The sequence below is a fragment of the Aquila chrysaetos genome, chromosome 5 (assembly GCF_900496995.4).
Source record: "Aquila chrysaetos chrysaetos chromosome 5, bAquChr1.4, whole genome shotgun sequence".
In the NCBI taxonomy this organism is placed as follows: Eukaryota; Metazoa; Chordata; class Aves; order Accipitriformes; family Accipitridae; genus Aquila; species Aquila chrysaetos.
Window position 1 is genome coordinate 69,963,461 of NC_044008.1, and position 25,537 is coordinate 69,988,997.

At 37.5% G+C, this 25,537-nt stretch overlaps 1 protein-coding gene across 3 annotated transcripts in view; it reads right to left on the bottom strand.

Moving 5' to 3' along the window:
- CA10 (carbonic anhydrase 10) overlaps positions 1-25,537 on the bottom strand; it is a 213,025-nt gene that overhangs the window by 45,510 nt on the left and 141,978 nt on the right. For all 3 annotated transcript variants that reach the window (XM_030015108.2, XM_030015106.2, XM_030015107.2), the window contains one exon: positions 1,681-1,866. In XM_030015108.2, coding sequence (XP_029870968.1) covers positions 1,681-1,866 — 186 coding nt within the window. The remainder of the gene's footprint in view (positions 1-1,680; positions 1,867-25,537) is intronic.

Genomic DNA, 25,537 nt, shown 5'->3' on the forward strand with positions numbered 1-25,537 from the left:
TGCATGACTGACTGACTAACAGTGGTTTCCACTTCAGCTAGGTTTTCTGCTTTACTCAGAAAAACTTGAGGTCTCTGTTAGCAAATACCACATGTTAACAGTACTTCAAAACTCCTACTTGCAAAACCAGGAGAGCCTAGTTAAGCATTAAGTATTGCAAAACAGTGCTCTACATTTTTACCTTTTGTTATAGTCTATGACTGTTGAATTTATAACTTAAAAACTCTTTTAAAAATATCTGAAATGATGCTGATATATCATATCAAGTGCAATGGTATGTTTCAACCAGATTTTTGCTTTCTTGTTCAGTCAACTTGTTTTTCTTTGAATATTGCTCTTCTATAAATCTCATTAGCAAAGCAAAGACCTTATTTACTACAGCATACTTAACTTTCAGCTCTTAAAGGAGTAATGCATTATATGTTCACTTGTCATAGAATTTAACGAAGGCAACCAGAAGTCAGTTGTGCAAGACATGAATAATTTCATGAACAAGCTGCCACTGGCTATATTATACATCTATGTAGCTTATAAAACAAAGCAAATGATTACCATCAATTATAATACCATCATTTGACAACTCTGCAATTAATTTCCTACTCTTAAATAACGGCTATTGCACAGTGCCAAAGAAAATGCCATGTATTAACTGACTCATCACCAGAGTCTCTGATAGATAGTACAGATGGTAATTTGATTATTCACATCCAAGAAAATAAGTGCTTTATTATGAAAACCTATTCATTTTGGTCTTCTGAAAGAATGGTAACAGGGATACCTAGAGTCTCTTTAAAAAGAATCCCTACAGTAATATACAGTTATTCTGAAGCATTTTTTTATTTGTTAAGATTTGTGGGGTAGAGTTGCGTGCTAGATAGTTCACAGACATGGCACAAGCTGAAGAAGGTTGGGGTATTACAAAACCCATACATCTCTTCTATGTAAAAATGCTCCTACATAAGAATATTGGAAAGATTCTGCTTTGTCTACCAGAAAGTCTGCAAACTTTACTATATGTTTTGAAAAAGTACTCCATATACAAGACTAAAATATTTATCCAGCAAGATTAATGGGCCATCTGCAATAGCTATCAGGATCATTAAATTATAGTCTTTCCTGGGACAATTACAGACATGTATTTAAAATACAAAGCAAGTACCAATTCTGCCAGGGTTTACTTGTGGAGTTAACTTTATTTCCTGAGCAGACCAACAGACTTCTGTGGAACCATCTCTAAAATTAAGTATCACCTTACTTTTACATGAATCAAAGGCAGAATGGTACTCAATGTAAAGTGTTACACACCAGCGAGTAGCAAAAGTAGCACTTTTATAAGAACTTGAAGTACTTTGAGTATTACCTTGTGGTTAATCTTGTATTTGCACTTAACTGGGATATAAAGGACCCATCAGAAGATACTTGATTACTTTGGAAGTAGTGCATATGAGAATATAGCATGTCTATGCATACAATAAATAAAACGGTTTCATTTTTAGACCTGAGTCATGCAATTAGCAGTGCATGGGCAAAAAAAACCAAACCAGTAATTCCCCGATTTTCAGAATGGATAAAGGGAAACAATTTTTATGAGTACAAATTAGTTTGCAAATACCTTCAGGCAGAAATGGAAAGTGAGTAATTCACACTGGTTCATTTGTAAGTCCAAATACGTTGACATACCTCCCCAGAGAAAGCCTGTCCATTGAGTAGGTGCTCTGATCCCTGGCTGTCTTCACTTCCAAAGTGTAACCGGATTTCCTCTAAGCGGTGACTATATGTCATCGGTCCTCCAGAGATGTTGACCAAATGCTCTTTGTCTAATCGTAGAGATACATGTCTCCCTGTGTTATACATCGTCCCACTGACCTAAACAAAATGGGGGGGAAAGAAAGCATTTTTTGAAAATAACTTGTAAATCCTAGAAACTGGTTATACATACTTCAAGATTTTGCTATTTACACACCTTCATTTAAATGTAGCAATACATCTTATTGTTGTGAGATGAAACACACAACCTGAGGTTATACTTCAACTTCTGCTTTGAATCTTATACTGTATATTTAAATATTTTTCTAAATCTATATGTACATATTTTAGCCAGGGGCCCATGGTTAACACAGTGACTAGGATTATTACACTTCTAAATAAGTAGGCTTTTAGAATATTTTTTTATGCAAGGTCTGAATAATGGCTTCATTACAAAACTTCTGCACTGAAAATGGGAACATTTCAGCTGACATAAATTATTTAAGTACACTTGAACAAATCTGAAATTTAACTCATTTTTTTCTTCTTTTAATATTTATAACAAAGTTATCCAAAAGTAAAGGTGCTGCAAAAAGCAGAGATATAATTATTTATAAATTGGGAGCCCTACTCCTACTGGAGCTGCAGGTGAAAACTTTCATTGTCCTCCTCTGCAAGTCTCTCTGTTTTGTTATGAATATTTTATGTTTATAATTGCTAGACATTTTAGCCATAGCGGTACAGAATTAATTACAATTTGATCATATATCTCTAGTTCCTCCTACACCTTATTAGCTGTAATGCTCTTCAAGATTAATCCTTATTTTTAAAAAGACTGAATGTTGTGCTTCATTTGCAAACTGATTTACAGCTGCTGTAATGAAAAAGAAAATTATTGTGGAAATTTTTCACAGAATCATACAATGGGTTGGGTTGGAAGGGACCTTAAAGACCAGCTAGTTCCAACCCCCCTGCCATGGGCAGGGACACCTTCCACTAGACCAGGTTGCCCAAAGCCCCATCCAACCTGGCCTCCAACACTTCCAGGGACGGGGCATCCCCAACCTCTCTGGGCAACCTGTTCCAGTGCCTCACCACCCTCATCGTAAAGAACTTCTTCCTTCCATCTAATCTAAATCTACCCTCTTTCAGTTTAAAACCATTACTCCTCATCCTATCACTACACCCCCTGTTAAAAAGTTCCTCCCCATCTTTCCTGTAGTCCCCCTTTAAGTACTGGAAGGCTGCTATAAGGTCTCCCTGGAGCCTTCTCTTCTCCAGGCTAAACAACCTCAACTCTCTCAGCCTGTCCTCGTAGGGGAGGTGCTCCAGCCCTTTGATCATCTCCGTGGCCCTCCTCTGGGCTCGCTCCAACAGGTCCATGTCTTTCTTATGTTGGGAGCCCCAGAGCTGAACACAGCACTCCAGGTGGGGTCTCACCAGAGTGGAGTAGAGGGAGAGAATCCCCTCCCTCGACCTGCTGGTCACGCTGCTTTTGATGCAGCCCAGGATACGGTCGGCTTTCTGGGCTGCAAACACGCATTGCCGGGTCACGTTGAGCTTCTCATCAACCAACACCCCCAAGTCCTTCTCCTCAGGGCTGCTCTCAATCCACTCATGGCCCAGCCTGTATTTGTGCTTGGGATTGCCCCGACCCATGTGCAGGACCTTGTACTTGGCCTTGTTGAACTTCATGAGATTTGCCCAGGCCCACCTCTCAAGCTTGTCAAGGTCTCTCTGGATGGCATCCCTTCCTTCCAGCGTGTCAACAGCACCACACAGCTTGGTGTTGTCAGCAAACTTGCTGAGGGTGCACTCAATCCCACCGTTCACGTCACCGACAAAGATGTCAAACAGCGCTGGTCCCAGTACTGACCCCTGAAGAACACTACTTGCCACTGGTCTCCATTTGGACATTGAACTGTTGACTGCAACTCTTTGAGTGCGACCATCCAGCCAATTCCTCATCTGCCAAGTGGTCCACCCATCAAATCCGTGTCTCTCCAATTTAGAGACAAGGATGTCGTGCAGGACAGTGTCATGTAATTCTGTCATAATTTCCACTGTCATAGGAAAAGTTCCTATAGCAAGAGGTTCCTTAATTTATGCCATTAGAAAGTGAAATATGCCAGTTTGAGTTAAAATAGAATTGTGATTTATTTAAAAACATTCTGCATGGATACAAATGGTACACTTGAATAACATTCATTTACTTTAAGATGAGGAAGTGTAGCAATAATATGCTTTGTTGCACTTCAATTTAAAATTAAAGACATGACTATTATGTATTATATGCTATACTACATCAGTACTATAGTAATTAACATTGCTGCAGTGTCATTTTATCTGTAATACTAATTACTGAGTTTAAATGACCTGTTTTCTTGCACAGTGTGTTGTAAAAAGTTACACTGAACAGACTGTGCAATAGAACTAAATGGATGAGATTAAACAGCTTTTGGTTGTTGTGGCTTTTTAAACTTTGATACAGATGTTCTATTCTTTGTGTTTATTCCAATTCAAATAAGCAGTAATAAATTTCTTATGAAAAGTAATAAATACAAATGTTCCTATTCTTTGCAAATAAAACACAATGATCTTATTTATAAATGTTCCTTAGTTTTTATGCTTGACTTTGCATGCATAATAATTAAATACCAAGTTTAGTTTAATAGGTGGAAGAAGGTCAGTTTATTGAATTTCGTTTCAGTACACTGCATATGAATGACATAAAATTGCTGATCATAAGTAACAAATGTAGTTTAAAAACAAATAGGGGAACATGGTTTAAAGCCTCTTACATTTGGAAACTTGCTTCACTGAATGCTCAGTTAAATTTAGCAACTATGCAAAATATTCAGAATGCATTTTCTTACTTAAATTGGTACAAATCTCAAATTAGGTTACCACTATTTTCTTTCTCAAGGTAAAAGTGACCCAAATAACCCCTAATATGAATCAAATAACTCTCTGTAGAGCAGAAACGGGAAATGATAGAGGCAAATTCATGAACAAGAGTAACATTTGTCTTTCTCATTTCTCCCTTCATAAAAATGCAGTACTTGTAGAGATTGTATTGACTGTTTTAAAACAGAATTTCCCTACGTAACTGCAGATGAAGAATACCAGTAATGCAGTGAAGTATCTGACATGCCTCATTTCTGACCTGCAGGGAGGGATGAACACTTGAAGTGAGACTATAAAATCTGCTGCATGGGCACTCAGACTTGTCACCAGGAAGGACAAAATCCAGCATCTTCAGTATACAAAATGCAAGGTCTTGCCCTTTTATCTGCCGCCTTAGGTTTAAGTGAAGCACTAGTTTTCTTGTTGTATGTGCCCAAGGGACGAGTAGCTGCATATACCAGTCTAGATTCAGGACCACAGTGCACATTCAGGACATGCTCATGCCCATTTCTTTTCTTGAGAGTGTCAACATATACCGCCACTACTAGCAGCTTCTAATAGGCACTTCTTTCATGGACATTTGCTTACTACAAGAAGAATAGGAGTGTCTTATATTTGCCATCTACTCAGATTATATCTGAATGAAAGATTGAAATATTTAGGAACCCCCCCCCCCCCTTTTTTTTTTTTTTTTTTTTTTTTTTTCCTGCTGGAGACTTTCTGACTTGACGAGATTGTATAGTAGGCTGTGCTTGATTATGGGAAGTACCACTGTAACGCTATGTGAAATTCTTTATTGCGGTTCAGGATATTGTCTGTTTTATGTACAAACCTAGTATCTTATCACCTTTAAAAGTGTACATTTCAAGTATAACCATTTACAGTTGTTAGGACATAGTATCACATAAGTGCAATCACCTTCTGTTTGCAAGCTCAAAGTCCACAAATGCATTGTACTCAGTAGGAAAGTGTCATGCAAAAAACAATGCAAGAAAAAAAGAAGTTTGTCTTCCATTGTTTTTAGCAGAACACAATGCATTGTCTTTTCACTATGTGCAGTTTTGACTGCTACTGGAGAAAAAGGAGGTTCTGATCTTGTTCACTATGTGAACCTACTGATAAAAGAAGGATTTTCCATATTTTATGATACTGAGCCTTTAAAGTGATGGTGCACTCTCATTTTAGAACATCAAACTGAGTTGGTTTTGTGGAAAGCAAAGTTGCATGTGGTCTTGTAAAAGGTCGCAGGTGCAGAAGTTAACGAGGAGGTATCTTCTGTATTTTGTACATTCTACAAGATAAACAGTATGAAGACAGGGGCGCCTTATGGGAAAGACGTTGACTCTGCCTGGTACAGTCAGCAATATCTGCTACTGCAGAAAGCACCTACTGCAGAAAGCACAGTATTTATGTTTTATACCACTCTGTGGATTGGATAAAATGTTATAGGGTAGTTTAAAAGGATAATATAAAAGACCTGTTAAGATTTATATAACTGCTTCCTTAATGTGTCAGACTAATCTTTGGTGCTAAGTCCTTCATAGTGATGGCCTTTGTGTTGCTTCTTGCTCTGCTATTAAGTAACCCTTTTGTTCTGTGTTTCTGTTTGACTTGAAAGGTATGTAAAGATGAAAACACAGCAGACAAGGAAAAAAAGAGCACTAAATCATGCCCTCCTGTTTTTCAGAAGGATCAATATTCACATTTATCTTATGCAGTAGAAATAAGACTGAGGTAAAGAAAACATATATTTAAAACATCAGTAAAACCCTGTCTGAGAAGACAATGAAGTCCAACATTGTCAAAGTTAATGATCATACCACATTCTTAGTTGACCCTATTTTCCTCATACATTACAAAATATTTCCAAACAGGTAATTTTACCTGTGACGAAATCCCCAAGTAGAACAGAGCATGTTGATGGGCTTTAACCTTAATTGTGGAATAGTTCAACTTTGGTAGACTTTAATTAAATTATTAACATATTCCTGATGTAGTTATTTTCTATTTAATCTCATTACTTTTAATTCTTGCTTCACAGAGCTTTGTGCACATAATTCCCCAGCAGCATTATTCTCTCTATCTTCATGCAAGACAGCCACACAGGCACAGGCTGCTAATATATTCTATACTACATTTCTAAGTAAGATCTGAATACTCATGTGGTATCTGTGTATCACTTGCTGGTCCTGTGATCACAAAAAAGTCCCAATTTTGCCCTTTGAAAGGTGGAACACAAACAAAGTCAATAAAAATGCATACCTAATAAACACAAACTCTTTGATGCATGTTTATCTTGAAACTCTACAGGCCTTTATGAGCATTAGGGAAAAAAAAACCAAAAAACAATCCCAAAACATTTTTTTCTAATTATGTTCTTTAACCCTGCATTTGTGGAAGCATTTTTTGTTGTGTCCTAGTTAACTGTATATCGTGTTCCCTTTGTCTTTTCTTCCACAACTAGTCCTGAACTAAATACTTTTCAGAACTTCCTTTGCGGCCTACATCTTTACATTCCAGTCTGTGTTAAAATAGCCTTCAAAAACCCTGAGCAGGAGAAGTGACAGAAAAAGAAGCCTGTTTTAGGGCGAAGCCACACTAGAAATGTAAGCAGGGAATGCAAGAGGAAAGAAGGAGCCGAGATAGATTCTTTGCCTTTCAATCCCATGCTACGTTAGCAGTTCACCGTCACCATTCTTCAAGCGGTAGCGCAGGCTCTCTGCTTCCTAGGGGCCTTTACAAAATAGCAAAATAGTGCATTTTGGATTTATTCACGTAAGAGTGGTCTGAAGATTAGTTCCACGAACATTTTTAAACTTGTATCAGTACCTGCCAGTGGAGCAGCACTGAATGTAAGGAAGCAAGAAAATCAATTGTGTATGGCTGCCTGCTGTGGTGTCCTTGGATCTTATCTGCAATATTAGATGTTCCTTTCTTTAGGATGAAAATAGATACAGTCCAAAGAAGGCCTAGTACTGTGTAGGGAAGCAAATCACCAAGGATTGAAGAGTGTTTTGAAGGTGTCGTAGTGCCCCAGTTTCATGTCCTGCAATAACCAAGTTTCGATCATCTGCCACCTGGCTTCTGTATTTTCCTCCTGGAGTCCTACATTCCAGCAGAACAGGAAAGCGGCTCTGCAGGTTCAGGGAGTGGTGGGCTTTCCTCCTCCGTTAGTAGCACCTGAACTAATGCCACATGTTTTGTCATTACCTTTGGTTTCTGCCATTCAATGTAGCAATAGCAGCGGGTGGCCTAGTGAGTGCGGCCCAGATCCTAAGGAACCTGAAATGAGCCGCTGGGTTTCTGCTCAACTCTTATCCCCAGTAGCTTCATGGAGGGACAAGTGCTCCATGGAAACAATAAAACATTAACACTAATATTAAACTGTTCCTAGCATCTGCCATCTATGGGTCTTAAAGTTCTTAAAAAATACAAAAATATATCTGCGATTGTTTTTTGTCTCACCAGGGTAAGTCAACATTAATGCTAGGTTGTTTTATTTTCTTCCTGACACTTAGACAGGATTGTCCTATGCAAAATTTCACTCTGTAGCTCAGGTCCCTGAACCTGAGCTTCTAAGTGCAGTGATAAACTGAATCATGTTTTTCTGAGTCCCTCAAGCAAGTTCCTTTCATTTAATGTTTTTTTGGTTGTTGTTCATAGTATCTTGACCAGACCATATTCTGTGATATAAAGTACTGTCCTCATTGATTTAAATTGATTGTACTGTAGTAAGTACCTTATATCTCTCTTGTGCAAAGCAGAGGCTGCTTCAGGGTTTGAAAACAGAGTTTACATAGACTTCAGGGCAAGTGTGTGATTTGAAATCTGACTTCAGGGACAGTGACGAAGCATTGCGCCAAACTAGAATTTCAAATGTAACCTACGAAGGCACACTGCTTAGCTCTGCAGCAGAATTACATTCCCTTATTTCAAAGCAGTGGCTATACAAGAACATTTATTTTCTTAATATTGTGCTTATGGCATCCAGTTAGCTTTAGAAATAGTTTTATGCTGCTGTCTTGATTTTCTAGCTGTTCTTACAGGGGACGCAAGCTGGAAAATAAAATTATTTTACAGAGTTATTTTTCCAGCTTACTTAATGGTTGCTTAAAAAGGATATTCTCATTTTTTAAGGTCTTCTTTTAAAGAGAAGATTGATATAATCAAATAGGAGCAATTGTTCTATAGATTTTCCAGACTTCTGAGTGCTCTATCCTTGTCCTGAAGTATTCTTTGTATGTGTACATATGTAGACACATGCACACACATAAGAATTTTTTAATTTTTTTCTAAACAGTTGTTTTCTACAGAGAATTTGGTTTTATTTAAGTGCTTTTGATGAATATTTGTACATGTGAATAGTTATTTTCCACAATTCTTTTTCCCTGCCTTCATTTTTACGCTTAATCATTGTATGCAACAGTACGTAAAGAAATTGCGGAAACGCTGCTAGTACAGCATCATTTTCAAAACCATGTTTGCAATAAACAGCATGCTTCTTGACCTTGTAAATCATGGTCTTCTATAGAGTTGCCTATAAACGTCTCGGGGCCTTAGATATAGATACATATTTAAAGTATTTCATGCTTTATTTTTGAAGGTAATTTTAAGGCAAATTCCATCTATGTTTCCTGCAAGCCTTCCTTGCTGCCAGCAGAGAGCACTGTTGACCCATCCCATATAGCCTTCACCTATATACCACAGGGAATTCCACAGCCAGGAAGAAAATTAAAACTAATCTTTTTTGTGTGACACAACTGTAATCCGTGGCTTTACTCTCAGAAGTGGTGGTTTCAGCTGTGGGGACGCAATTGTGGGGTCTGTTGCTGATGCAGGTTTCTAGTCTACAACCGAGTGTTTGGGGGATGCAGGCTCAGCAGGTTGCTTGAAGGCCATCAGATAAGCAAAATACCCGGAGTGCCTTTTCTGGCAAGAATCCAATAGATCTTATGTTGTGTTGATTAAAAAAAAAAAAAAAAGTGGAGGGGAGGGAAATAAAGATAAGGAAATAACAGAGTTTTGATACAGTGCCACTTACTGCGAGGGAGCTGCAATATAATTGCTGAGCTTTGAAGAACATCATCATCAATATTTGATTAAAAAAGGCCCGTGTGAAAAATGTAAAATGTAAGAGAGAAGTGTAAAGATTAAAATAATCTTTTTATCTTCTTAGTTGAAAAGTTTTAAAAAGGAAATGATGTTAATGAGTCCAATTAACCCATTTACCTGCCTAACGTAATGTGTCATGTATCAGCATATGGCATGATACACTTTTTTTTTTTGCTTTTTGAAGCACCATTTTCAGTAAGGATCTTTCCCATTCACTACTCTGCAGTTTTGCCTGTTTACTTCCTTTAAGTGACTGATCTGTAAAAAACTTGGAGCAAACCTCATAAATTAAATATTCAGGCTTACTGGCTAATGAGCACAATATGTCAATTTTCAGTGATCAAAATAATGTGCTTCAATAATGTATACGCCATTCTGTAACAAAAATATAATTTTAATAGAGGACCCGCAGGGTCATGGTTAGTCTGAGATAATTATATGCCACAGGATGTGAACGAATGAAACTGCTCCTAGGACATTGGTAATACCCCACAGAGTCTATATGCCACATGCTGCCTTTTAGGGATAATAAACTGCTTTATTGTATTTCCCCTACTCCATTAATGCAATGATTTTTGCTTGTTAGTGACTATGAAGCCTAAAGCAGATGCAGCCAAATTTATGGTGTCTAGCATTAGTAATTGCTTTGCATATTGACACTAGCTTTACAGTGAAATCGTGCTCTCCTTAATCTAAAATATTCCAACTACATTTAAACCATATGTAGCAGGTGAATTTCATCCCGGAGCTTCCACTGGGTTTTTTAAATTAAAATTGAATTATTGAAATAGACAAGCAGAAAAACTGGCTTCTGTGACTGGACAAGGGATCTGCTTCCACCAATGCTGGCTGAAGGCTTGACGGATGGACCAGTAAGGATTTTAAGTGGGGGATATAGCTTGATGCTGAGAGCTTCCTGCATGGAGGGATCCATTACATGCTGTTTCGGGTGAAAAAAAAAATAATGAAGAATGTTTTGCTGTAGGAAAGCAGACTGGATCTCGATGTTCACCATCTTCTGCTGTGTAGTATCTTGAAACCTACAACCTGAACGTTTGAGGCAAACTGAAGTGTGGAAGAGGAATGTGTGAAAACAAGTTATGTTGCAATGTGACCTTAAGAGACTTTACATACAGCATGCAGTTACTTAGCAGATAAGGCAACAGAAATCACAGGTATCATCAGCCAGGTAAAATGGCGAAGGTATTATGTCAAGTTCCAAGTTCTTTGTGATCGTTTGTAGAATGGGGGACAGATTCCATGCTAAGACCACTGTAAGGTTTTTTTAAGTAAACACTATTAGTGCTTCAACAGCAGACACAGATGTGTCTTCACTCTTGTAGATTCTGGAGTGACTTTGGTTTATTAGCAGAGAACTCACGTTTGTTGTGAAGCATCGTGTGCCTGCGTCATGCTCTAGTGTTTAAAAAGGATGTTTCTGGACATTCTAAGCTAGACTTACACTGTATGATTGCAGAACTAGACTCAGCAATTCACAATCCTGTGTGTCTATAGCTACCTTTTTACTACTGATGGCAAGTCTCATCCTGTGCTGTGGCACAGTTACAAGCGTTATATGAAAGAGGGAAAAATTACATTTGCGTGCTCCTTTTAGTTTAGAATTAGGCTAAGTCAATAAGTAATTGAGAGAATAACTGGGGCTTGGAGAACTCATTACCCTAATTTAGTCTAGCTTCCTGTAACAAGGTTTTAGTTTGAAGAATCTGCATTAAAAACTGTGTTAAGGATAATTTTTGTCTCTGATAAAGGGATGTCAAAAGAGCTGCCTTTTTAAAATCTGAAGGCTTACATAAATTTTCAAAAGGTTGTAAATGGTACAGAAGCCTACAAACTTGTAAGAAATCAAGATAAATGAAAAATTACTCTTTCCATTTTTTATGTGGGTTTAAAATGTGAAATTGAATATGTTAAAATCCTGAGGGTCTAATTGAGCTCTTTTTTAGTGAGTGATGTTGAGATGCACTGACCTTTGGTAGCTGCCTGGATTTCAGAGCTCTTCTATCAGAGAGCTCTTTGGTTAAAAAGCCGGAGGTTTTCCAATGGAATCCAGATCAGATGGAAATTTATAGGACATATATTGAAATTAGTGTGTTTCACTTTCCTTATGTTTTCCATATAGCAAGACATTTAGACATTAGATGCTTAATTTCTCGTTTGATCAACTGCATATTAATAAATGTATTCAGACCTTCTAATATCTTTATTTTGCTTGTACATTTGTCTTCAGTACTTTCATTCCTAACACAACTTTTAGAAGAAATTTCCCTACTGAACAGATGCGATATTGCTAGTTGATTGATTTAAATTCTTTTTTAAATTGTTGGTGTATCTTCTACTTTACTATTTGTATGTAGCATTAGAAAAAAGGCTGTGCTAAATTAATCTGGGAAGTATCTTTCAAGCTACATGGTAAAATAACACTGTAGTGTTGTGTAGATTATTAATACACTCACCACTTTACCTACATCCATATACCTTTATATGTATATATGCTCATCTATATATGTATATCTCTCTCTCTATACATATACAGAAATAAAATCTTTTCTTTTTTACTAACTTCTGTGAAAAGAAAGAGGAAGAAAAATGTCTGTTCTCACACACAGGCCTAGATTAATAAATCGACAAAACCTTCTTGCCGTTGTGCATCCAGAGCATTAGATTGCTGTCTGAATGACTGAGAAGCATACAGCTTTCTGAGCAGGGCAAAGGATGTGAATTCAAAGTTCATCTGTTTTACACCACAATCAAAACATACCATTATTAAGGTTAATGATACAATTTTACAAGATCCAGAAAGCCCCGTTTGTTGCAGTTCTTTATTTCTCTAATTCTTTTGCTGCCAGGAAGATCTAAATTTCTGCGTCTGTCAAGTTTTCATAAACCCTCTAAAATAATGAAGTGACTGGTGCTGCTTTTTGAAATCCTCTGACCACTCTAGCCATGAAATTCCAAGAACGTGCAATGTACTGAACCCCGCTTAGGGGAAATTGCAGTGTCTGGGTTGTGGTGTAGCCAGAGAAGTATGGTAATGCTTTACTGAAATTATAAGTCAGTAGAAATGAAAAGAAGAATCTATAAAGCTCAGCTTTTTAGCCATGAAAGGGACAAAAGTTTTATCAGCTTTTTTAGCAGAACTGTAACAAGTTTTTGAAAGCAGTACATTTCACAATATCAAGCTGCTTCCCAAATCACTGCCAAGGAAAAAAATGCACAGTTATTGCAAAATAATTTCCTGAGCCCTGTATCTCTGGAGGTAAACTAGTATTTAGATAACTTGAAATTTGACCTCAATAAAATTCATTATGTGTCAAGGCAAATCCTTTGTGGCATGCAAAAATCATGAGCTATTCTGCCTAGTAGCGTATTTCACTGAGGTTTTTTTTTTGAGCAGCAGAAGAGAGCTGTTTTCTCCTGGCCTGCTTTTTCTAGTTCTTTAAAGAAGGTGAATAAATTAGCCTTTCCAGTTACAAATATTACTGTTCCTGTTTAACAGAGGACTGTTTTACTTTTCTCATTTTATCTGCCTCAAAAGCATTTGTGTACCTTTTTATGTTGAGAAAACAGTGGAACTGCAGTAGAAGTAGAAATAAAAGAAAAACAAACAAATCCTATCCTGAACTTATCTTTGCTTTTCCTGGCATTTCACTGTATTCCAAAACTTATTCTTTTTTCCTGACAATGCACTTTAAAACAAACCCACAAACCCACATTTTTTTTTGAAATAGAGCTCCCTAAAGAATTATCAATTCTAGCTTAACTAGAAGAATCTTCTCTGTGTTCCAATATGCCTCCAAATCAAATGTGTCTGAGAGTCAATGTGCAAGTTGGATGGAAGGCTGGGAAATCTGGGCTACAGCATGAACTTGAGCTCCAGGCTAAATGACAGCACAGAGGCAGACTTCGCCTCCTCTGATGTTTCCAGACTGGGTGTTACGTGTGTACATCGTCAGTCCAGTGGATGTACATGCAAAACCCTTTCAATCAGAAAGCTTCCTAAGACTTCACTTAGGAGCGCTCTTCTGCTAAAACTTGGTCAAGAGATTTTGTGTTTATTCTGGTGGGTTTTTTTGTTGGTTGGTTGGTTAGTTTTTTTCCCGATTCCCCATTACCTGCTGTGTTTATAGATTGCATGGCTATGGGGGAAGAGCTGTTTCTTTGTTCGGTATTCTAATCTTCTGTACAGTGCAATGTATACTAGAGTTGTGTAAATTAGTATTTTTACAAGTAATCAAAATGACACAAAGCTCTGAATACCAAGAAACAGGTTTTTTCCTCTTACATCATTCCCAAGCATGTTTTATTCCATGCAGAGTGAAAGACACTTTCCGCTAGCTCAAATGATAAAGAAATGGTGAGAAACTATTCTGAAAAAGGCTAAAAAAATATATCATGCCAATTTACCATCAGTTCCCCTCTGTTTTTCTTGGTCACTGCGCTTACCAAAATACAGATTTATCTGGCTTTGCAGAGGTGTCCATAAGGAAAAGAGAAAGGGGTTATGGGATAAAGTTAGCTAGGAATCAGCATGTGGCTAAATGTTTTTCCAATAGGGTTACAATTTAGACTAGACAGGATCTTAGCTTTCCAGACATAAAAGATAAGTTCATTTTTAAGAAGTGTTTTATTGTATATATTCTAAAGAGTTTCAAGAATGTTTAATCTGTTGAAACAATAATGATGACAAGTTCATCTTTATTATCTTCCCAGGAAGAATCTTTTAAAATAGTTGTTCACATTCAGTTATGGATCAGCATCCCCATTTATTAGCAATTGCTCTTCCTCCTATTTTTTATATCTTTTTCCTTCTCTGTAGCATGTAAACTGGAGGCTGAATGCTCTCAAATGCTTGTGAAGAGGTATCTTTCCCAACTCAGTGTTTGCCCATGGACTTGTGCATTCACATTCCTATTTGTGATGAATTATAGCTGAGAAGTTGAAAGGTATTGAGCATCTTATTTACAGCATAAAGACAGCCTTGCTCTCTTTATCCTAGATGAAGATGAGTTTTAGAGTTCATTCTCACACTCAGATTTGTTGTTCTTGCCTGCAGCAGAGGAAAATACTTTAAATGTGCTTATGTTCTTACTAACTAGATAGGACTTAGGCAGAAGTTGAACTGGAGCTTTCAAAAATTAACTCTTGCAGATCAGAATAAGTATTTCTTACAAGACGTTAATGAAAATTTCAGCACACTTGGTACTTTTAACAATTTTAAATGCACAGATTCTGAATAATGGGTCTGCCCCTGAGCTACTGAAATCCGTGAGCAGTACCAGTTTTTAATATGTAATTGGTGACTGATATAGTCTAAAGTAAAGATAGGAAATGCTTCCAGGCCTTCACTTACAGAAATATATCCACTCCCTGATGTAATTGAAAGATTTGTAAGTCTATTGTGGCTTATGTCTTATTATTTTCATACCAACTATTTCTAGAGTCTAGATGATGCCTAATAAACAAGTCCTTTAATCATCTTTAAAATGACAAAACTGTTGATAAATTGAATTTTCTCCAACAAGATATTGCTATATTGATTTTAGTACTCCATTTTTAATAAGCAGAGACTGTTCAGAATTGCTTGCTATGACAGTCTTGAAAGTAGGGCATCAACTGACTTGGCAAATGGCTGAATTTATAAGGGAAGTTTTTGCTAGAACTCTAATCCATTATCCTTCTATTGTTGCTGTTCATTTGCAATAAGGACACTGGGCCAAATCTGCTGCATATAAAAAACAGACAGGCGTGGCTACCTAAAAGTTATTGTGGTAGATTTCCTCTTTTCAGAGGTGATTTCTGTCACCATATTTCATCATGTTTACAGCTTTAATGACAACTTCCATCCCTAAGTATGGGCATGTCACTGATCACAGGGCTGTTTTACGGGAGCTTTGGTTAGCATGAGCAGTGAATGTGCAGGAGTTTCTAGAGGTAACATAAGACAGCAAGGATGGAGAAAGGCAAAGCTTTCTTTCATAATTCGGAGATGACCCACCATAGTAAGGGAAGAAGGATGCTATTTTTCCTAATTTCAAGGAGTTTCCAACAACTGATTTCTTCACATATAGAAGAACAGCTTCAGCACCTTCATCATTTAACAGGCAGGCACATACTTACCTCTGGTCTAGATCATTTTGCTAGAGAGATATGGTACACACAATACTTCAAGCTAACATTACGGCTGATCACATTACTCAGAGAGGAAAGGTGATGGAAACCCAGTGGTTAGGTCAACATGTAACATTTAAAAAGTTGCCTGTAATTGCAAAAATATTTTTCATCACTGTTGGAAGTTATTTTACTTTCGTCTGAATGTATGTGAGCTTTGCACATGTTAAGGAGTATCATGGTGTCTTCAAACACCGTCTGCTCAGTCTACCTACTGAAAAAGGCTTACATACCTGAATGACTATTTAGATTACTCTTTGGTTAAATGGGCAGAAGGTTTATGTGATGATAGCGTATCTGTTACTAAAGCAAGCAAATAAAATGGAAACAATACAAAATTTTTGCACACGTTAGACTATAATGAAATACATGTAGGGGCAAACATCCTAAAATGTTTCACTTTGAAATAGAAAAATGTTTTTGATATTCTAACTTCCACCTCAAGAGTGAGCATAGCTCTTGTATTAAAGCTGTGTTTTTGTATATATAAAAATCCATTCTGGGACTAAAAGCATATACATAATTATCCAAATACATAGGTGCCTATTTGCATGTCTTGTCAGGGATATGTATTCAGGGTGTAATGCCAGCTCTTTTACAAAAGCATTCTTTTTTTTTTCCCTTTTTTTCCTACCAGCTTATGCCTTCCTAGCACAAAAAAAGACTTGCAACATAAATTTATAGAGGATAAAGTATAACAGAACCACCAAGGGATTACTGAACAAAATGTGATATATACAAGCTGACAATTGACAACATCGTAATAGGTATTGAGTAAAAACCTGAATAAAAATGTTATGGCCAAATCACCTTTAAGGGATTTCAGGTTTCTGGTTTAAATACTGTTGCTTCTTGTCTTTTTCATTTATATATTAAAAAAAAAAAAAAATTAATACTCCTAAATCCCTGCTTTTCATTCCTTGTATGTCCTCTTATACAAAAGCAAAACACAATCAAACCAACAGCTTCTAAGATAAAAATTCTACAGTCTAGGCCAAACAGCATTCCTCAAACCCTGGGCCCTGATGCCATCACACTGAAATGAGGAGGCACAAAGTGACCAATGTCAGTAACTTAGTTCCCCCTGGACGTGGGACTGCCAACCACCTTCACTAGTTGGCAGCAGCGGAATCCCTTCAAGGCAGTGGAGCACATTGTGGGGACCTGCGGACACATGAAGACAGCTGTACCAGAAATGGTCCACACATGCTGAAAGTCTGAGAAATACTGATCTAGGTCAACTTTTTCCACATCTAGGCACCTTAGGAGACATGACCTCATTCTCAGAAATGCTGAGTAAACAGAATTCTATAAGTCATAACATTTCAATAGAGATGATTGCTTTTAATAGTCCTAGGAAACTCCTAAATACATCCCTTAGGCTATTAGGAACATGTTAATCCTAATGTTTTCATCTGTAATTGTGTAAAGTGATTTTTTTCCCTTCATTTTTCAGTGATTTTATTAGTTTTGTCTCTTTTTTACTGTCCTATATATATGGGTAGTCAGCACAGTTATAATTCTAAGTCTGCTTTTCCTATAGTACCTGTTCCTATGTACCTCTGCAGCAAGTTAAATACGTGTAGGAAGGTCCCTAGGGTCTTGTGCTCTTCTGGGTAAAACCATCGTCTGTTCTGTGGCTCTATTCTTTGTGATGTTTGCAGAAGAACTTCTGAATGCTTTCTGCAATTTGCTGTCTAAAAGATACCTAAATCCTGACAAAAGCATGTAGCACAGGAATGTATGTGTTCTACCCAACTGAAAATGCTCAGTGAATGTTCAGCCTTTCATTTCCATAGTGCAGTGCTTCATCCAAGCTAGCGAACACATTTTTCTCCTGATCAAAGCTGCGGGACAGATTATAAATTCTTATCTAAATGAGGATCTGGTAGTGCTGTAAGAGCATATGACACGGGAACAATTCAAAACACATTGTCAGCACTGACCTACCTTCGTTTCTGAGTTTGAAAGGATGAACATACCGTTGTGTATCTCTAGTGTAGTTGCAGCCTTATATTCTCCTATTGGAATCAGCAGAAGCAAGATCAGGTGATAGTTGTCCAGACAGTCGTAAATTTGACTAACTCCTTATTAAAAAAACTCCCTATCTTTATGAAAAATTCCTATTTAACTGTAGGGAAATCTAGAAGCTTCTCTAGAAAGCACTGAAAAAAGCCCATTATGATCCTTCTATAGGATCCTGAAACTATTTTGCTACAGAATTTTATAGGGACAGAATTCTCTATCATTCATGTTTCAAATGTCCCAAATTCAGAGACTTCAGGTTCTGCTACAAGATATTTGTGGAGGAGGGTGTTAAAAAGTTCAGTAGAAAAGATTAATATTGGTCTTGTTAAGAGTATAGGGCTTCACCATTCAGCATGCCCTGCTGACTGTCTTTCTTGCATCTATATTTTTTATGTTATTAGAAAAGGCCTGTCCATTTATTTTCTGCATTCACATCAGAAATTAGAAGACACTATACCATTAACTAGTAAGGAAAAAAACCCACCTTTTCATTATAATTGGATAACTAATATGTACTCAAAATATCTATCTGCATTATTTTTGTTCTTATTCCTGAAATGTGCTCCCTACCCTAGCCACAAGGTATTCAGAAGTCCTCCTGCCCCCCGCCCCAGCACTGCTATATGCAAAGTCTAATTCTGGAATAAATGGACAAATAAAACAGCACCAGCTATGGCAAAGGGATTGAACAAACCCTCGTGAAATGCAGAACAAAGCATGGATTAAAATCCTGGATGACTGGACCAACTTCACATACTTTTAATGAGTATTTTAGCTGAATATATCAGCCCAGACAGAATAATCCTGGGGTATTCCAGTATGAGGCTGCAGTAATAGCTGACCTACCAACATGCTGTTTCTAGCAAATCAGAGACGTAAGACTTAATCTACATCATCTAGAAAGCATGTGTGCAGAAAATGTGTAATGCCAGATCTTACTATGAAAAAGAAGATTAAGGCTGAAAAAGGATTAGAAATTAATTAAGGAGCTTCTTCATGTTTCCTGATATCCTTCTGATCTGTGACCAGTCTATCTTCAGGGTCTCTGCTACTGATGCAGTTGTTAGTGATAGTTCAAACCACAAACACTACAAAGGATTATCATTATGCTTTAGGAAGAGCTGTAGCTTGGTGGCTTGGGGTTTATTTTCCAGTTCCACACTTTCAGATCTAATGCAGGGATCAGTGGGAGAGCTGCAGACTAGAAGCTCAACTTTCAGGGCTCACACGACTATAAGCAAGCAGTCCTTCAGTGGTGGGCAGGTGTGGGATGTTGCACCACTGCAGGACTACAGCAGGGAGTCGATAAAACACCTTTCAGAGGTAGCGGTAGAGCTCTGGAATAGCCCCAGCTAAGGGAAAGGGAAGCGGTCGGAACCATGAACTGACTAATGAAACAATGGGGAGACACGAGCTCCTCTCTGATCAACTTTTTCCGTTTTCCAAAGTTAAGCAAAATTAATCCTAGGCTCAGTTTGCAAGCATGACAGCGATGGGATGGTTTAGCAGCCTACAGTGTAGATACACCACGCAACAACAAGAAGTTAGACACTAACATGAAAAACATTGCATCTTAGGAAGTTTCGTTCAAGCTTTGCAGTGTGTTTACTGAAAGTTTTAAACCATATGTGCTCCACTTACAGGTTAAGAGTATGCAGCAGAGAAGAATTAATTCTGATTGATTTTAATTAAGTCTAGTTAATATTAATTTTTAAATTATGGTATTTACTATGCAGACAGTTTCTCATTTATGACATGGGGTGTTTCCATTTTCTGGAACTTGACTATACTCTAAAATTCAACCTTCACCCCAGTGAGGCAGAACGATTATTATTTTGTTTGGAATTCACAGCTTAACTTCCACACAAATGGAATTAATACTGCATGACTGTATGAGATATTCTATAAACAGGGCCCTCAAGCTTGTTTCAGTGAAAATCAAATGTATTTTATCACCTTTGTGAATATACAGCTATGAGCAGGTTCTGAAGTAGAGAGGGTATCATATGCACTGACAGCATTTATGAAAGCAAGTGGTGATAAAAGAGCAGTAAACAATTTTTAGAGAGAGATTAGACAGTTTGGTTTCAAATGAAAACTCTAGAAATGAGCAGGGACAAGCTGACTTGTCAAGCAGAAAGATTTTTACTGATTGAGTGTATCCTAGCACAAACAAACAATGTCCCCCTGAAGCCCCCCTCAACTCATGACATTGATAAATTAGACAAAAAAGAATCCCTGAATATTAAATAGTTGCTTCTAAAAATGTTAATGGTATCTGAAAATTGCTATTATTATTACGAGGTGTAACATGATTCAACATGAACTGGGACAAAATCAAAGCATTCATTTCTTCTTACAAAATTTTAATATATGAGTAATTCCATACAGCTGTCATACTCAGCTCTGTGGTATTTAGTACATTCCCTTTTCCAGGACAAATTCACAGGAGGAGCCTATCCTCTCTTGCATACATCTCAGGAGTTGGTTAAATTTCCATTTTCAGCTGCAGGTTACCACATTTCCATATTGCTATGGGCTAGTTTAGCAGAGCTGAACATTTCTTCTATTCTAACTTCTCTGTCGCAGTGTTTGGGGGATAAAGCAGGACATTTCTTCGCATCCACACTGACACATTCATCAGATCCCACAAGGCCTTCAGTCTCTCTTCTCTCTGCTTAACTCACTGTCACTAATACATGCAGACCACTGTCTCCAGCTCCGAACCTCAATGCTGAAGCCTTCAGACTGGCTTTTCATGAGGTATCGGTACCAGACTTGGTCTGCTTCCATTTAAACAGCAGCATTTCAGTGAAACAAAATTAGATCAGTGGTGAGCACAACCACGCTGCCTGATGTTCTCAAACAGAGAACTTGGAGCTGCTGCTGACAGAGGCAGCCCTAGAACCAGAAACAATATGATTCCACTGGCAGCTAATTGGCCCTAGGGAGCTAAAACTAGAAAGTTGTGTAACAACTGTCTTTGCTGAAAGTTGTGCAGCCATGGATTCATACTGTCTCTGACATGCAAGAGGTCTGTTTTCAAACTACTGTCAAATTATGTTATTTTTGCTGAGAGCCCCAATATATATGGTATTTGCAATCTGCAATATGCTGGATTGATAACTAGCGAATTTCCTCTTTATTGTTTTAAAGCAAGATCCTATTTACAGCAAAACCTGTCATTTCACAGAATCCACATACTTTTAAAAAGAAAACCTTTTTCTTACTACTATATATATATGGGAAGGGATAATTTCAGGAATATTTAACAATACCTGCAAAATACAGCAATGGATTCAAATCTGGTATCAGTTCCACATTTAAATTCTTATGAACTTTTTTATTATGGAAAATACAGCTAGCAGCTGTTCCTCTTTGTCTTCTGACATTAAATTAGTGATGATTGCGTGGTATGTGTGTGCAAATATTTATTTATCATTAGCTTTATGATTTTCTTTCTTTTTATTACCACTACAGCTATTCAGCTCCTCTAAGTCTTCTAACAATTATGTAAAGATGCCATTTGGGAACCCTAAATTGTACCTTTTCTCCATATGTGGCACACCCAACCTCCTGTTCTCACATATACATATAGATTACTGCATCAAAGTATCTTACTTTTCATCCAGTAAACCAGTTTCTAAGAATTTCCATATAGACATCAGGTAAAATATAACACAGCTTAAAAGGGGTTCATTAAAATGTATTTATCAAATAACTTTTGCCAACTGGAATGGACTCAAGGAAGTTTCTTGCCATTTATTTATATGGAGTCTGGTGTTCTTTTTATTGATGTCAGTGGGAAACTGAGTGATTCTTCTCTCATGTTGGATTTACTGTAGTATAAATCCACTGGCTTCAGTATAGCTACTTCTGATTTACACTGTTGTGAGAGGAGAATCAGATCTAGAGTTTATAGCTGAGAATTTGTAAGTGACCATTGAAAAGATAAAGTATTCAATATGCACAGGGAAGGATGCCTTGTGAAGATAAGTAGTCATTCTTCATGTATAGTTCACTTGGTTTTCTGCTTTGAATACCCAGTCAATGATCATTTATAGCAGAGCACATATAAATCAGGCTTATGAGATACTAAATCAGGTTTAGGGTAAATTTTCAACTTTCCCTAACTAACATGGCTGAAAAATGCTGGGCATATTTACTTGTACAAGTCAAGTGGCTACTTATCCCACGTTAGCATATGCGCACACAAGATATGAATTTAAGCAAATGCTTTTGCCTAAAAACTATGGAGGTCACCCAGAAATTTGGTCCACATACCTAGAGTTTTATTTGAAATAAAATACTTTATTGTGTCCAAATATTTCGTTTTTCTTTAAGATTCAGAATTCCTTGGTGATTTTTTTTTTTTTTTTTTTTTTTTTTTGATGAAATGACAGACTGTCTCCTGGCAGTACAGGAGATCTGAGGATTCTTAACAAATAGAGTTTAAACAGATCTATGCAATGTTTAAGAATTCACAACAAGCTAATTAACATGCAGGTTATCCTGTAAAAAAAACCCCCAGGTTTTGGACTCAAAACCATAGCAAGGTCAGCTGGAATTAGGCTATTTCTACTGGGGAAAGAGGCACCACCCTACCCCAACTCCTTCTGAAATTTTTGGCTCTAAGCAAAGCTTAAGATCTTCCTCGGTTTTGACAGAAAGACCTCTTCAGTTAGATTGAAATGTCATCATGTTGTCTCAGTAACAAAAGGCTATATACAGCAACTAGCAGTGACTCTTCTCTTCTTGTGCCATCCTATTTGTGGGTAACATGAATATCAGCAAAGGTCTGGATAAAGTGCTTTTTGTAGGACCTCACAAAATGCACAACTTAATGCCCTGAATGTGCCCCTTTGTGAGTGTCGAGGAGGATGATAAGCCTTGATCTGTTGCCTGGTTGATGGGGTCTTGATGTGAATTATGTTTGAATGCTAGATCTTTGTGTTTAGAGTTTTGGAAAGTACTATACATAAGAATAAACTTATATGCAAGTTAAGATGTAATGCAGCTATTGTTCATAGCTTAAAATGTGTAATTTTACATAACCATATGTATGAACAGCACTACACGCTTCGGTTAGCTTCATGTTGGGAGAAAACTGTAACAAATGGGTAGGGTGCACCAGGTGGGCTAAGGTATTCACGGGAAACAACTCAGGCATCATTTAATCAAAACTCTTGGCACAGCAATCTTATTCACAGCTTGATTTCCCTTTGCCTAATACTCCTCTGCCTTCTGCGCCCTGCCAAATTTAGAGCTCTTAAAAACACTTTTCTCTTTCTGTTTTGTTTCTTGTGGGCTCCCACCATTTTTGTATTCCTAATATATAACACACAAATATATGTGTGTGTGTATATGAAAGTCTTAGTTACTTTTAGATCAATTTAAGTAAATTGCTTCAAGTCTTTATCTGGAAACTATGTAATAGTTTACATGGATTTATTTTTAATTGTTAGGGAAACTACATACAAGGCAGATAGACTGTGGTTTAAGAGGGGCTGTATCTATGTAACAAAACTGATTTACTGTTAAATAAACTGGTACAAACTACAGCATAGACAGGACCCTCAGATTTGGAGTTCTGCTAGCATCAGTGGGAGCTGGGGAAGTTTCAAGCCAGGCCTTTTTCACTCAAATGATGACAGCAGAGGCACATATCATTTATTTTATTTATCAAGGGAGATTTTAAGAGGCCTGATCACTCAGAAAATGCAGGCCCTTGTCCTCAGCTGTGCTGAATAAAATGAGCCTTCACTGATCTGGAGCGTCATAGTATAGATGGCTGAAGATTCCCCCCAAATGACCACAAACCTTTCAAAAGCTGGCAGCTAACAACATGCTGCTCTCTAAGGCAGAACATTTGTGTTTGGATTCCCACATGGTCCTTTCCTACCCGTTCTCTTATTCAGGGTATATTTTGAACTGCTAGGGACTTAAATGCCAGCAATATTCACAAGACAGCTATCTCTACATCAATAGAGATACTGCTACCAGGCTATCTTTTCAAGTCCTGGGAGATATCACAACAGCATCTCTGTCTTGCCTTTTTCCAGGCAGCTGAATAGAGGAATACAGCTAAAAACATAGGCACAGAATCAGAATTTTACTAGCAAGTGAATGGCATTAGTCATCCAGTGTAGCATAGTATGTATTCCCAGAGACCTTAAGGATACTACCTCTGTTCCTAAATACTCATATGATGTCAGTAACCAGAACATGTAACAAGCTGTTGTTATCTTCAAGCATATTAGTAAGTTAAGGTGACATGCTCCATATTTGAAAGACTCCCCTCCAGCTAATGTGGGGGAAGAATTCACTAATGATCTGAGCAGTTGCAATTCCATGATTTTAATAAGGTTCATATGGCTAAAAACTTAAATAAACATATACTTAAAACAGCCAAGTAGGAATGCATGTAATAGCAGTGGTGTGGGGCAGAATTAAAGGACTTTAAGGAAAGACTGGTTTTTTGCATAGCGCAGAGGTGCAGCCCATAAGATCACCCTGTGCACCAACATGTAGCTTTTGGGGCACATGTCCCTGAGAGCCTCAGCCATTGAAGTCCAGCACCCAGCCCCATGCAGGGAAAAGAGTGGAAGGTGGCTCCTCTTCTGTTTCTGGAGGAATACTTCCCCTCCTGCCCATCTCCAGTCTCTGTGGAACATCCTGCTAATGTGTGCTGGGCTGACAGTGACAGACAAGACCATCAATCATAACAATTAGTTGGATCACTTTCTTCCCCAGTTGTAAAATGATATTGTAGAAGAAAAGACATTTGGTAGATTATTTAAAACTGAAACAAAGTTAATGCCTTTTATGCTACAGAATTTGTACAGAATAGTCAGGTACATCTGACAGTTTATAAAGATATAATTTTTTGCTTATGCACTCCCTAGGCAACAAATTATAATAATCTAGAAAATACTCTGGAAGCGTCTAAGCAACAGAAGAGAACTGAAAACATTTACTATACAACTAACTGCATTAGAGTAATTGAATTTCCCTAAATCAAGAGAAAGAATTAAATTAATGGAGCAATAGTTTGACAAGTTTGGCTTCAGTTAGTAGGCATAAGCAAAATCATTACTTAAGCATATTGTTAATTATGTTTAAATCAAGAGTAAATTGAGTGATAGCTGGTAATTAGGCTTGTGTGCACAAGAAAATAAGTAATAACATTACAGCAGGCTATAAATATGTAAGTGTGTTTGCACAACACTTATACACGTGAGATGTGAGATGTGGGTGAGGGAAGAGGGAGTGCATGTGGGTGTGCATGCATGGAGACAGGGAAGCAGGCACCTCGCCTGCTTTGTTTCAGGTCAAAGTTGTTTCATTGTTTAATATAGATGAGTGAACAGAGGCTCCAATTCTGCCATCAGTTCGCTCTGGGCCACTGATTTACCCATTTTTCAATTAGGCGTGCCAGTGAGGACACACATAAAAGATTCACAATCTTTATGAATTGCAGTCCTCACGCATACTGTTACAGCCAGAGTCAAGGATCTCGGTTCCAAAGGAGCTGATGGCCCAGCAACTGGAAGGA